This window comes from Netta rufina, assembly GCF_964035555.1.
Source record: "Netta rufina genome assembly, chromosome: Z".
NCBI classification, from domain to species: Eukaryota; Metazoa; Chordata; class Aves; order Anseriformes; family Anatidae; genus Netta; species Netta rufina.
In genome coordinates this window covers 60,384,690-60,399,726 of record NC_140126.1, presented here as the reverse complement: position 1 = coordinate 60,399,726, position 15,037 = coordinate 60,384,690, and the positions used below count along the sequence as shown (strand labels likewise).

The 15,037-nt window shown below is 41.1% G+C and overlaps 2 protein-coding genes across 2 annotated transcripts in view; one reads left to right on the top strand and one right to left on the bottom strand.

Annotated features, from left to right (window-relative positions):
* Positions 1-5,675, top strand: part of SNX24 (sorting nexin 24) — a 93,699-nt gene extending 88,024 nt beyond the window's left edge. The window contains exon 7 of the mRNA XM_084305733.1: positions 4,643-5,675. Coding sequence (XP_084161859.1) covers positions 4,643-4,713 — 71 coding nt within the window. The 3' untranslated portion in view covers positions 4,714-5,675. The remainder of the gene's footprint in view (positions 1-4,642) is intronic.
* A 1,639-nt stretch (positions 5,676-7,314) lies between these two features.
* On the bottom strand, positions 7,315-14,427 carry PPIC (peptidylprolyl isomerase C). Its single transcript, XM_084305431.1, has 5 exons — positions 14,309-14,427; positions 11,553-11,666; positions 11,003-11,096; positions 9,197-9,381; positions 7,315-7,827 (listed from the first exon to the last, which is right to left on the bottom strand). Exons 1-5 carry the CDS (start codon positions 14,414-14,416, stop codon positions 7,699-7,701), a joined length of 630 nt encoding a protein of 209 aa, XP_084161557.1. The 5' UTR covers positions 14,417-14,427; the 3' UTR covers positions 7,315-7,698.
* Positions 14,428-15,037: the final 610 nt, after the last annotated feature.

Here is a 15,037-nt window from a genome sequence, read left to right as displayed (position 1 = left end):
TACAGGCATAGTCAAACGACACGGGTCCAAAATCTAATAACCTGCCAATAAAACAATAGTTCTTGTGTAGGAAACCATTAGAGCACTGAGTGGGGTGGGTGATTTATAAAAGGGTGGATTTTTCTCTCCTAGTTGTTCTCTGAGACAAATCTACTGAGAATTCAAATCAGGAGACTAAGAACATTGTTTTTCTTTTTTTTTTTCTTTTTTTTTTTCTTTTTTTTTTCTTTTTTCTTTTTTTTGTTGACCCTTTGGGCTGTTTTGCCTGAAGGATTTGAACTTAGAGGCCTGGTCCTTTATAAGTGCTTTTTCCCTAAACACCAGTCGATCTACTGTGAGCATGTTTGTGTTTCCATTTGGATTATTACTATTTCTTATCATTTATAACCTCTAGAGCTCTTTAGGGGAAGAAAAAAGAAAAAAGAATGTATACTTTTAAGCATAATTGATGTGTTCACAGGACATTTATGTTAGCCTTCATCTCTTAATACATGGTTCAAAAGAGTGTTTGAAATAACTTGTTATAAACCTTTTTCCCTTTCATTTTTTTAAAGTTCTTTGCATTATTAATTTAGATAGCTTATCCTCTGTCTTCTTTCTAGAATTATATATGTGCAGGGAAAAAAACGATATTTTTAGTACTCTGTTACACCTGGATTTGTCATTTTACTTGTTAGAAGTGTTATTTCTACTAAATTTTGTATTAAAATACATGTTTTGACTTTTCATCCTTTTTCATTATGGGTATGAATATACTTTCAAGGAAGAACTTTCTCCCTGAGCTCTAAATTAAGATTATTTTAAACATGGTATTCTCTTTGATTGTATAAAATACCATCTATTGAAATCAAAAGTCAGGTTCTTGAGCTACCCTGAAAATCATGAAATTTTAAAGAGTAAGTATAGAAGAAAACAAGTGTTTGCTTGTAGTTTCTCAGCCAGTCAAGTGTGAGATTTTCTCCTGAGATTTTCTCTTTATTTTCTTGAGATTTTCTCAAGATACGCATATAAATACCTGACAGCAAGGTATAAAGAAGACAGAGCCAGACTCTAGTCAGTGGTGCCCAGTGCCTCTCATGCTCCTGCACACAGGAGGCTGCAAGTGACCAAGCACTGGCACAGGCTGCCCAGAGGCTGTGGGGTCACTGTCCTTGGGGACCTCCAAAAGCCCCCTGGACGTGGTGCTGTGCACAATGCTTGGCTTGGACCCAGCACCTCCAGAGGTCCCCCTCAGCCTCAGCCATGCTGTCATTCTGTTGATTTTTCAAGCTATCCTTCAAAACCACTGGGTCGAGGCTCATGTATTTTGGGCAGTTACCAGTTATACGCGTCGTTACATAGTTAGCAGTCTGTTTTGCAGCCTGTGTCCACTTAAGCAAGTAGCATGGCCCAACAGGACTGACCCCTGGAGTCTTCATATAAAGCCACAGCTCCAGAGTGAAAGAGCGGGTGCAGAAATCCTGTGTCACTGAGGTGCACAGCAGACACATTGTAGGGTGGTTTTGTTTCCTCTTGGGTTTGTGCTGCCTGATTACAGGTACTGAATGGCAATTTGAGGCTGGAGTACGGAGCACAAAACTGAAGAACCAACATCAAGTGGAAATGGTTAGAAGAGTCATTTGGCAGAGTCATTCCTGACCCAAAATGACAGCACTAATGCAGAGGCACCCACAGAGTTACCTCTGTCTAAAATTGTTTCAGATGCTACTTAGGCTAATATTTAGAGAGAGCTGCAGTGCTTATCGTAATCTTACTGTTTAACACTCTGCTTAATTGCAGACTTGGACTCGTCTAGAACAGTGTGTAAATTATGAATGTCATTTAATTCCAAGTTATTCCCAAGGGAGAAAATGGGCTTTACGTACAGTTATCTTGAAACATTAAGATAGCGCTTAGTGTTTCCAGCCCACATGTAAGGGTTTGCTCTAAGACTTGTGCTCAAGATTTTGTAGTTCTGTGAGGGTATTTATCTTCCTTTCCTAAAGTGTACTATGAGTAAGGCTGAACTTGCTTTTCTTGAAATCGTCAGTAGCTTTACAGTGAATTTTGTAACTACATTTTTTAAGTATTGCTCTATTTTGGATGAAGATAAATGTCTCTTCTGTTGCATGATGTGTTTAAATATTAACTAGACCTTGTTAATGACAGCTGAGACAAAGGACTTTTAAGGCTTTTGCCAACGCAGCCTTTTTTTGTCATTAACATACAATATTTAGAATTTTATATGGCAGGTTTGCCATATCTGAAGACCCTAAAATATCAAATTCACTTGCAAATTATTCTTTACCTTAATATTTAATGAATTAAAACACAAAGTAGAATATGAGCTCTAGTTTTAAAAGAGGGGAGGAAAAAAACAACCACTAGGTAGGTCTAGAGGCTCCTCTGAGTTGACTCAGCCTAGTCAGAAAGAAAACAGTTTTTACACAACTACTGTTGCCTTTAAATCGACTTTCTTTGTACCACAGAGAAAATACAGAATGAGCTTTCTAAAGTTTTGTCTCTGCTCAGTTCCCACTTTGATAGATTCCTTTGTAAAAAGCAGCCAAGGTTCTTCTATGACGAAAAGTAAGTGTCCATTAGCAAATAACTATTCATTGCATTCACTCTTTGAAGAAGGTCAGCTATGACAGTTGTTTAGATCAGAAGTGGAGTTAGTCTTTCCTGGGTACAGAAATGCCTGTGCTAACATCTTTTGATAAAATAGGAAATTGTGTATTTGTGGGTTTTAAATGAAATAAATAGCTGTTTCTGGAACATAATAATCTGTTTTTCCCCGTTGTACTGTTATTTGTCTTTATAAAGGACAATGTTGCTATTATCTTAATGACTGGATTTTAGGCATTGTTATGTTCCTAGACAACTTTCCAAAAATTAGATTTACAATTACAAACATCACTGGTTTTCAGACTGACTTTTTCATGACGTACCTAACACAGCACCTATATAAGCATAACATAAGCACCTATTCTGAAGGACAACGGAGGAAAAAATCTAAAATGCTGAAAAATGGAATCTCAGATTTAGTGTCACTTGCTTGAAAATTGTTCTGACAGTTCCTGAAGTTACCTACATATCATAGAACTGCAAGACTGTGTTTCAGTGTCCTGTTGTGTTTAACAGAATTAATATGCTTGATTTTTAAAGCAACAAGGCCTCACAGTAGATTCAATGCTGTAAAGTTGTATCTCTTTTTATTAAATACTTATTTTGCTGTACATCCTGTAGTACATGCCGTAACAGAACGAGGAAATGCAGGTTACTGCAACTTCAGCATTTAATTTAGAAGGAAAATGTCAAACTGCTCTTACTGGTTTATTTTTTAATAACATTAATGGTAACAGTGTAGAGTTACCCTATCAGGGTGATCTGGGATAGCTGAGCTTGCACAACCCGAGAGATCATTATTGGATTCAAAACACTAACAGGAAATGTATAATGACGACTTACTATGAGAAGTTAGGAAAAATTATGCCTGTATTGTTTAAGATGGAGGTTGCAGTTCATGTCAACATCCTAAAATACCTGTTTGTAAAGCCTGTAGTACATTTGAATTACCTTGTTAATACCTGATGAGTTAACTCCTTTAAGCTAATAAGGATTTTTTTTTAACTCAGTCCAAATCTACGTTTTGCTCACTGCTTTTAGCTCTAAAATGATATTAGCAGCAGGACTAGGGGGCAAAACCTAATTCCCACCCACATTAGTAATTTAATTTATCGAGTGTCTGATGATTTTTATGAAAGCTGCATCTGCCCATTTTTGAATATCCTTCAGGCTCATTGCTGAAGTAAAAAAAATTAATTAGGGTGGAAAGTTCTATATTAGAACCATTCTTTCAATTTTGGGATCACAAAATGTGATCAGAAATTCTTACTTCCAATGCCCGGTGATTTAAGTCAACCCTTCATTAAGAAGGCAGGAGCTGGCTGAAAAATGTTTTCACTTCAGTAATGTACATGCTGCCATTCCTCTGTGCGGATATATTGTCTTTCATCAGGTAATTCCTTCACGATAAATTTAACATGAAAATTTAAGTGCCTGTTTCCTCTGCAGCTGTGGTGAGTTTTTTGTTTTGTTTTGTTTTGTTTTTTCTCCTTCATATAATATAGGATGACTTTTTCTAACATGTGACATTTCATGCTGATTAGTCAGCCTGAAATTTTTCTGCCTCAAATAATCATCTCTGATGGTATAGGCATCCCCAAGTCTTCTCAGTCTAAACATTGCTGTAAACCACAATGGAAAAACAGCTTTGAAGTATTCCCAGTAGCAATCTTGGAATTCCTTCAAGTATATTGAGATTTTGTTAGAAATTGAATTGCCAGTGTAATCCATCTTCCTTGTGAGAAAAGATTCAGATAAAGAGCTGGAGCCTAGCAGCATTAAGTATTAGAACATCCCTTTAAATCAATAAGCTACAAATCTGGCAGCGCATTCATGCAATACCCAGTGCTACACTAAAGTGGCTTTAGTGCTGAAACAGCATTACTAATAGCACATCCCCAACACGGATAAACAGTTGAGTGATGTAGTAACCCAGCTTATACTAGGCTTTACCTAGTGAAGTTTCACAGGAATGCCTATTGCACTGACATAGATAATAAAGCATGGTATTTTCTTTTCTTTTCTTTTCTTTCAGATGACTTTCCTAATGTAGTTATAGAAGGCATCCTACATGGAATATTTTATCCTCATTTACTGCCAAGGTAGAAGGGATACGTGGCTAGAAGAAGCTGAATCAAGTCTCCGAGTCATGCTTAATGATACTAGTAAGAATAAGGTTCTGTAATGTGATAATTACATTCAAAATCAAGAGGCACAACCTCAGCTTCAGTTCAAGCATAATATCTTTTAAAATAAAATCAGTCACTACAGTTGCTGCTTTTAAGGAAAAAAAAAAGATATGGAAACAACAGTATAGAAGTTATTTATACTTTATATATAGACGTGCTCTAACTATTTAACACTAAAAGCTGAAAGTCATACACTGAATTACACTACCCTTTGAAAATAATTAAAATAATTACTTTTTAATCATTTCTATCATAAGTTACGCTAAACTTTTTTGTACCTGGATTTTTCCCAGCACATGTACCCATTGCTGGCAGTGGATAGATTGAAAGTGCTGGCACTGAAGAGAGAGCGTGAGAAATTGGAGGGGAAAAAAAAGGCAAGAAAAAATTGAAAATATCTTAAAGCATTTTGTTAATTTTTCTTAATTTATTTTGAGTCTGCTCCTTAATATTAGATTGGAAAAGAGACAACGCAGGTGTATGGAGAGTTCCTCTTAGAAAACATGCTTCCAATTCTGTAATGCATAGCTTTCTTTCAGAAAATTGTCTAGATTTTAGTCAAAATGATTTTTGATCGACCAGGCGATTTTACATGGCATTTACATGTATGCATCTAATTTTGTTGTGACAAATAATCTGTATGTGTATGTATGTTTACTCTGAGTTGACTTGCAGACTGTATTCCATATCTTAACATTTTATGAGTCACAGAGCACGCAGCTTTGTGGTAAGCAAATGCAAGATGATGATTAATTAGTAACATGATAAAACATATACATGTATATACATGTACTTGTGTATATATGTATTTGTTCAGATTTAACTGGAAACTGTATGTGTGATACTGGAGTTTACAAAATAAATTACTTGGAACTTGAATGTACTGCTTCAGTGTATTTTCTGTGCATTTGTGTTCAAACAGCACATTTCTGAACTTATCAGAGATGGTTCTGACATCGCCACACAAAGCACGATAAAATACTTGGCTGCCTGTTCATCTAATATTCCCAGCACCACACTATCCGAATATGCTGCACTTATAAAACAGTGTGACTGAACAGCCGCTACATCCTTGGCCTAATCAGAGAAATAGTGTTGCACAAAAGCAGTAGCGGCTAAGCTAGGCACTAACAGAAGTCGATCCTGGAGACGTGGGTTGCCTGCTGCTGCCTACTGCATGTTTTAAAGCTGCTTGCAAATGGTGAAAAGTCAGGACTTGCTTAAGAGGTAAGCCTGTGACTGCAGAACTTGTTCAGGTGGTAGAGCTCTCTTTCCTGTCTGAGGGATCAACCTCCACGAAAGGCAGCAGCAGAAAGCTGCTTGGCTAAGGGGGTACAAAATGTTCTTGCTCTTACTTCCAAACACTGCTTCCTAGTGATGCTTTCTTGAGTCTTACCTGGAACATTTTAGTAGAAAAAAAACAAATCCACAGCACAAACTGAACAGCGTTAAGAGGGAAGTCTGATTGCCTAATACTAGGCAAATCTGGAGGTCCTGATCAAGCTTTCCTCTAGTGATGTTTTAGAAAAAGCAATGCTTCACAGATCTCCAAAGAGAGCATCAGTATTTACGTTCAGGAAAGGCCTCACAACTGTGGATGATGAACCAGCAGAATTATCCTTGCAACTGCAATTGACATTAGGAGGACCTTTGGTAAGTCCCTGCACAGTTTTCCTGATTACTTGCAAGCACAGAGGGTACCAGTAGGCAGCTCTACAAGCATAGTGTTCACTTCTACCCTACACCATGCAAAGTCAGAACACGTCGCGTGGGCTGCAGGACATCTTCCAGGAGACCAGGCACTTCTAGTGGTGTGCTGCCTTGGGTGCAGGTGGATGAATCCTTCACCAGATCTTGGAGCCAGCTCTTACGTCTCAAGTAAGTTCTAAAATACTGCAAACCTCATGAGAAAAGAAGTCCGTATCTCTGATAGAAAACACTAACTCATTAAAGAGCCTAACACAACTGTCCCAAAGTGGAACCTTATGCTAACCTTGTTTAAAAGCTACCAGTTAAGCTGTCAGCTTGTAAGAGTATTTAAGAACCGTTACAAAAATAATGAATCTGAAGTTTCATCTCTAACATACAGCAAAACTGAAAGAAAGTGTCTGAGCCTTACCATAGATAACATGATTAGCCATGATACAAAATCCACCATGCTGTAGAACCAAGGACTCTTCTGTTTTTATCAGTGTTTAACTGATGATCTTATTTAACAATAGAAAGAACTGCTCTTCCTTGAGTATAGGATTGTATCTGAATACAGTACTTTTTTGAAAGACAGCAGGAACACTATCTGACAAGTTAAGATTAGAGAAATTTACCACCCAGCTCAAATCTTACAACCTCATCTGAGAAGCAGCACCTCTTCACAGTTTGTAGAATCAACTGAAGTGAAAAAAAAAAAATGGTGGAAAACAAACAACATAAAAAAAAAACACACACCAAAACCCTCTTCAGTATTTATTTGAAATCCAAGTTTATTTATTCAAAACATTTGTTTTATTGCCCCCCCGAGAAACGTATTTAAAAGAAGCTGATACTTTTACAGAAAGTAACATTCTCAGTTGAAAAGTTGAAAACAAAAATTGCAAAGATTTCCAGAGAAAACAACACGACTGTTTCAAATGTTGAAAAAAAAACAGAGGTACTTCTAAAATTTTTCATGAGAGACCTTTTCTGCAAGATTTAGGATTTAGCTGGGTATGTCTTGATTTTCAAGGTGTAACAGGTCCATCAAATTATTACAGAAACAGCCCTACCTACTATGTACGTGGCAAATGATAAGCATTGTCTACACATAGCCTCGTGTTTTAAGGAGAAAACACGATGGATAATCGAGGTCAGTCAAAAATCTGGGCCCCAAAGAATTAGATTTTACTTTCCATTTCAACTGCTGGTCTCACCAGCCATCTACTTCAACTACAAATGGCTCTTTCACAGCTATTTTGCCACTGTTCACAATCACACAGTCTTGAAGGGGGCGGTCATGTTCATCTGTCTGCTGAAGTTCTATCGAGTGCACCACAGACTGCGTAAAACATAAAAATAAGAAGTTCTGTTTAGTCACAGAAATGCCAATAACTTGAGCCTGGCACCAGGTAAGCACCCAGGTGCTCCTAGCATTACAGGTTATTAAGCAACATCTGAACTGAGACCTTTCCCCTGTTCAGTTCCCACAGACACCTTTTTACACGGTACCAGTGGTGCCACTCTGGAACCCACACAAAGTTGGCAGAAGCACATGGCTGGCTGTTTGCCCTTCTATAAAAACAATTTAAGCCAACAAAATATTACCAAGGAGCAACTAAAAATATCCTATTAGCTGATCAGCCTAGCGCATACAGAGTCTTATCTGAGGTCTTTTAGCAGAAACTGAATCCAGAGACCATAAGGGATGAGCAGTAAATGTTTTTCTAATCCTACATCACAACTGGGCTTACAGAAATCTGATGACTACTTTCACCTTCAGTATAATTGACACACAGATTTTAAGTGCAGTACCATGCCTGCCAGTCAGACAGGCAGAGGCCTCATGGTAGGCAACTAATTAAAGTAGTATTTTTAAAGGACAAAATTCAGTTAGAAATATTGACTATCTGTCTTTGGATATCTGCCCATTAATCTAACGAAACTAAAACTTAGTCTAAATCTCTCAAAATTTTTCAGCTACTACTGTAGCTCACAAGAACTGCATTCAATATGCTGGAGGGGACGGGGAGGAAAGTGTTCTGATGAGATTTTCAAACTTCCCACGGAACTGATCGGTGCAGCACATCATGTTTCCCCATTTATTTCAAAACATAGATTAAATGGAATGATTTAAAAGGAGAAGTATGATCTGTTGGGAAAAACATTTTTGAACTTAAATATTCCATTTGCAATCATATATTTGATCAGTTTTGCTGCTGTGCACATTTTGAGGAGATTAACCATAGATTTCTTCCTTTTTAAATGATTTGAATATGTTTGTATACTTTACGTTCACATGCTTCTAAAAACCCGGCCAACGAAAGTCTTATCTATGATTAGCATGTGCTACAAAGTTAGATTTTCACTTGTAGAAATACAATTATTTCATGGTTAACAGCAGTACTACAAGGGGAACCTGAGCTTTGTCTATTTGTAATCTGCAAAGGTATCGGTGCTGATTTCAGTGGTAAGTGGTCTGAAACAGGAGGTGTGAAAGCCAAAGGATGATTTAAGTTTCCATTTCTGTAATCATCATCAGCTATTTCTTTCAATTCTAAATCTTCCAGCTTCAAGCTCTTCACGTTGTTTTTCTACCATATGCACATTAGATTAACACCAAGTTGTCTTGAACAATTGAGGGCAAATTACACTAACACAGATACTGTGCAAATTTTCCTCAATTAATCTTACCATTACTTTTAACTTACCATTCCGTCAAGGACTTTGCCAAATACTACATGCTTTCCATCTAACCAGGAAGGCTTTGTCACACTGATGAAAAACTGGGATCCGTTGGTATCTGGGCCAGAATTAGCCATGCTAACCCAACCAATTCCATAGTGTTTGAGCTTGAAGTTCTCATCAGGAAATTTTTCTCCGTAGATGCTTCTTCCTACGATAAAAAAAAATATATAAATATATCAAATAATAATAAAAAACATCTTCAAAAATGGGAAAAGCAAAGTACAAATTCAAGATCTAAAGATTAAAAGATCTAAGATACTAAATATAAAGATTAATGAATTAGAGTAAGCTCAGCAACATCACTGTTGCATCATCAGTGACTCTGCAAACTGATAACATTTTATGTGTAAAAAGTAAGGTAAGATAAAACACCAGATATAAGGAGAGAATATTTTAAGCTGACCATGCTTTAGCCTCTGAATTTAACAAGCAAACTCAGTATCTTCAAAGGTTCTGCTAACATACAGCACTGAACAACAGTATACTTCGACGTCTTCCACAAATTTAAATTACATAATAATATCCCCTAAAAATAAAGTAGCCATATTTTGTGACAATTTTAGTATTTCCTTGTATAATATTTTCCTCCTAGTATACAAAATTACTTTAGACGTTTGGGAATGTATGGAGACCAGAGGGAAGCTAGCCCAAAAGACTCAGTGTGTACTGGTGCAAACATTACATGAGGATTTTGGTGTTTTAAAATAGTTTAGAAGAAAAAGCGTTAGTCATGTTTAAGCCACCACTGCTTTGAAAAGAGAACGCTGTCGCATTCTTTATTTGTACAGTGCCTTGCACAGTAGGGGAACTGCTCCCAACACACTGCCAGATGCTATCCCAATAAACAGTATTAGCAGGCAAACAAACATTGCCTACCTTTAATGCTAAAACTGTGTCTTTGGTATTTTAGCCTTCCCCATTGTTCGCTGCAAGGAAAATGAATGTGTGTTTTCCATTCTGTCCCAGCGGGGAAATCACTAACACTGTATGCAGACAGTTCAAATCGGAGCGCCTGAAGAATATGTGTGTAAAGGAAGAGAAGAAATCAGAAGCCAGAATGCATGCAATGCAAGAGATGCTGCACTAGGGCTGCCCTCAGTGGGCTGGCTGAACTGCCCTTCCAGAGGCTCGGGAGGCAGAAGTTTTAAATTCACAAGAAGAAAAAAAAGAGAGGGCAACACCCTCATTTTTCTAATTTCTCTATCCCTGGTTTGAAATTCCCTCCCACAGGACATTTCAGAAAGTTCCACCGAAATGGCTGAGCTGAGGACAGAGAGCACGGACTATGCCTCACCTACCTGCCTTCACTCTCTGCACTTCCACTCGTTCATCGCGGATTAGTTTTCTGTAGGTTGACTTAAACTGGTTTGTGTATACATGCAGTGACTGCCTCGGGGAAGAAGCACTGCTGCAAAGCCAGCGCAGGGGAAGGTAGAGATGTCCATCTTTTGGAGACAGGATGCCGTGAGAGCTGCTCAGCTGCTCAGCGGGCTCCAACCCACCACACAAAGCCATGCTGCTTGAACAAGTCAGACAGAAAAGAGCTATCCGCAACAGTTTAGGACAAAGGAAGCTCTATGTGTACTCTGGTAATCCAAACAGTCTCAGTTTATGCTCCAAGATGCTTGGAAAAGTACTAGATGCTTCCAAAACAAATGTTTTCTTCATTTATGGGAGTTGAAAGAAAGAAAGAAAATGTTGTTTTGCCCATCTTTTCTGTAGGCATTTGAGGAAAGGAGAGGGAAACTGACAGATACTGAGTATGTTACCTCCTGATCCATCTCCAGCTGTGAAGTCCCCTCCTTGAATCATGAAGTCTTTGATCACGCGATGAAATTTACTTCCTTTGTATCCATATCCTCTCTAAGAAAATAAAATACATCTTTAAATGAATAAAACATGTAGTTGTATGTGATCTTATGGACGTAAGCCCATGGTGGATCACCACATGTCAGAGAATACACCACCGCCTGAGAGAAATACTGGCAAGAAACAAACTAAAGTGAGATGCAGGTGAATGCAGTTGGGGTGCAGAGTCACAGAGCAGGTAGCTTCACCCAACCACAGTGCCTCCCCATGCTAGATCTGCACGGTAGGGACAGACTGAGATGCTGATACCCAACTTCCCATAATTACATCCTGTGAACCATCCTGCGGGGACTTCTGTGCCTTACACAGCAGAGCACAGCCTGAGGGATGGCTCTCCTGCACTGACCCGCTGAGTTAAGATGGACAGTTCACGGCTGAACTGGCATTTAATGAGTGTTTATTTCCCATATCCAAACTTTAGCACATGGTGAAAGAAAACTGCAAACCTACTTCTCCAGTTGCCAGTGCGATGAAGTTCTCCACAGTTTTGGGGACAACCTTTCCAAACAATCCAATTGTAATTCTGCCAACATCTCTGTCTCCAATCTTCACGTCAAAGAACACCTAGACGTTTTTGTGAAGAGAATACAAGAGATACCAACATGAGTGCAGCAAAAAGACCAAGCTTTTCAAAGTGCGCAACAGTAAGAAACAGCCTCTGGCGGATCTATATTAATAGCATCCTTCAGTCCCTGAGGGTGCTGTTTTCCTTCCACCCATCAAAACCAGATTAGGCAAACTGTCCGAGAACGGGTGGCTACACATTTCGTTTCTAATTGTTCTTAAGGGCTGAATGGCACTGTTATATCACCGGTCTGAAGGCAAGGTTCAGGAAGCTTTTTCCCAGACATGCATGTGTTTAAAGCCATATGGAAAACGTGAAATAAGAAAGGAAGTAAGGAAGAAAAATGCTGCCATTCCAGTGTCATGGGCAACGACAAAGAACTACAGTGCTGATGCATCCCACAGACGACAGCTTGCCATCCACTCGCAATCTTTACTGTTTTAGGCATTTGTATGTATGTGATTAAGTAGAGGGGAGAGCCTACAATTCATTAAATTGACAAACAGTGGGAAGAAAACCCTCCTGCTGCAGCAACATGTCACTTTCCCACATAAGAATTCAAAGCTGCCCAGAGAAATAACCAGGCTGCTCTAGGTAGCTGACTGCCCACAGTCTTCTATGTACGTGTCGCTAAAAATGCGTACTTGGAACAGACAAAAGGCTTAAAAGGCATTTTAATATAGTTCAGAATATCTGAAGGCATCGCTGAACATGCAAAAATGTTTCAACAATTACTGAAAACAGGAACAGCTGTCAGGAAATGAGGCATTTTGAAGTTCTGAAAAAGTTACATAAAAACTATTACAACTTCTAGGAAACAGCAATGTGTATTCCTATGATGTGGTATTTGCTGTTCCTTGTGGCACTCAACCAAATATTACTTGTCTGCAACTCTAAGAAATTAGTCCAATAATGATAATAAATGACCACAGGCTCTCCAATGTGAATGTCCCTTTCATGTTCCCCTACTAAACATTTCTACCGTTTCTTGATCTTCCATGTGGTTTTGACTGTTTAACTTTTGGCTAACATTATAAAAGCTGCATACAGAAATAAAATAAAATTCCTTTTGGTTCACCTCATTCATTTCCTTGGCACTTGGCACTCAATAACATAATTCTTAGATGTGTGGCTCCCCAAGTATTAACAACAAACTTTCACTGATTTCTTGACATCCTAATAAATACATCCCTCTGAGTCCTGCCCTCAGGACTCCCTAGCTATGGGCTATCTATCGTCGGTGTAGGTGTTCCCAACACACCTCAATTTCCATGGAAATGTTGTCCAGGTACAAGGCTGCCTGAAATACGTGAGCATCTGGCAACACAACCAAGGCCACGGAACAATGCCTTCAGGTAGGAGCAATGTCAAACGCTTCCACGGAGCCCAAAGATGCCTCTGAAACCTACCCCAGGCAGGAGGCCCCACAGATGGCAGAGCTGCTCAGCCAAGCAGCAAGCCCCGTACTTCCACGTTGTGTTGCTTGGGCTTACATTTGTGAACAAAGAGCAAGCTCCTGGCTTCCCACCTGCACCCCACACACCTGTCCTACCTGTTTGGTGTTGGGAAAGCACTGCGCTTCCCAGTTACACACTGCAAAATGTGCCTGTGCACATCTCCGGCGTGTCACGCCTGCGCCGACAAGCTGTGCTCTCCTCAGCAAGTCTCTGAAAAACCAGTGGCACGCTTAGTGAGCTAGCACAGCAGTCCCAAATTTCCAAAAACATGTGGCCAGGATCTTCACTGCAAACTCTCAGAAAACAAACATGAGGTGTCTGATTAATATTTATGTAAATGTTTAATATTATTTTCAATTTGCAGTAAGCGTGTCATGCCTGAAATGACAGAGTCCAGGACACCAGTCAGGGAGGCTGGTTATGGTGAACGTACCTGTACGTGACTGGGAGAAAAGGGTTTACATCAAAAGGAAAAAATGACGAATAGTATTAAATCAGAGGGGGAGAAAAAAAAAAAAAAAAAAAAAAAAAGGTTGATTGCTGAAGAAAGGTCTCGTGATTTCTGCTGACCAGGTAACACGATGATACATGAAACGAGCTCCTGATAAACGCAGCATATTGCACGTGGAAAAACGACTGTAGGGCTGCACTGAGGGGCACCAAAAGGGCTTGTTATAAATTATTAAGGGCTGAGGAGGGCCAGGGAAGGGCAGGATGGTGGCACGGCACCCTGGGCACTGCACTGCACATACTGCCGCAGGGTGACCCCAGCGACCCCGAGGAGGCTCTCGGGGAGCAGCAGGGATGCCCGCAGATCTGCAATGATTTCCACGGGGGGAACAGCAAATAAACCCCTAGAAAAAGAGAGAGACCGGGCACGGTGCGAGGGGCTCCGTGAGGCTCTGCGGGCGCCGGGCACGGCATCCTCCAGGTCCCGAGGGCGACATCCCAGCGGGTGGAGGAGGAGCAGAGCACTGCTCGACGTGAGACCAACCAAACCGTGCCATTAATCGCAGATAATTTTTCAGGGCAGCCGGGGGAAGCAGCCCCGCCAGTGCGACCCCCCCCGGCCCCCACCCGCCGGGGAAGGGGGAAGGACGGAGGGGAGGAGAAGGGAGGGGGGCGCCGCCCGATGGAATCGGGTGGGATCGGGCTCGCCGGTGGCCGCCCGGCTGCTCGCTCACCTTGGCTGTCACGCTGGGCCCCCTCCTCTTGAATCCCGCAGCCGCCGGGGCCAGGAAGCAGAGGCAGGCGATGGCGCCGAGCAGCGCCGCCGGCCCCCCGCCGGCCATGGCGCTGCTGAGGGGAGCGCCGCGGCGCCTGCGCCCGCCGCCGGGCGGCTCCTCCTAGCGCCATGTGGCGGGGGGGCGAGGGTCACCCATCCGCCGCGCGGCCGGCGCGGGCCCTGCTTAGCTTGTGGGGGGGGGTGCAGGGGAGGGGCGAGGCGGCGGTGGCGGCTTTGGGGTTAGGGGAAGCGCTGGGCGCCCCTGTGGGCAGCCCCCTGGCTGAGGAGCGGCACCCAAAAGAGTTCAGCAAGCTGGTGGCTGCGACCCCGATGCCTCGCCCGCCGAGATGGGGAGCAGGGAGCCCGGTGTAGCAAGCTGCTTTAGCTTTGGTGCAGCCCTGTCACCTTCTCTGCTCAAAAGTCTTTCACATTTGGGATCTGTCCTAAAAAAAAAGTAACGTGCTGACAGTCCCGGAAAAATGTGCAAGCTGTAACACGGTGAAATCTGTGGCCTCCGAAATTCCAGCATATGAAGGAAAAATAATTAACAGATACTAACACGCTGCAGTCAAGAGGTTGACGGTGGCATATGTGAGCGTATTCAGGATCAAACTGGGTAGCTGTGCAAAAAAAAACCCTGCATGGCACAGCCCCACGACAGAGCCTGGCGCTGGTTCAGAGCTGTCCC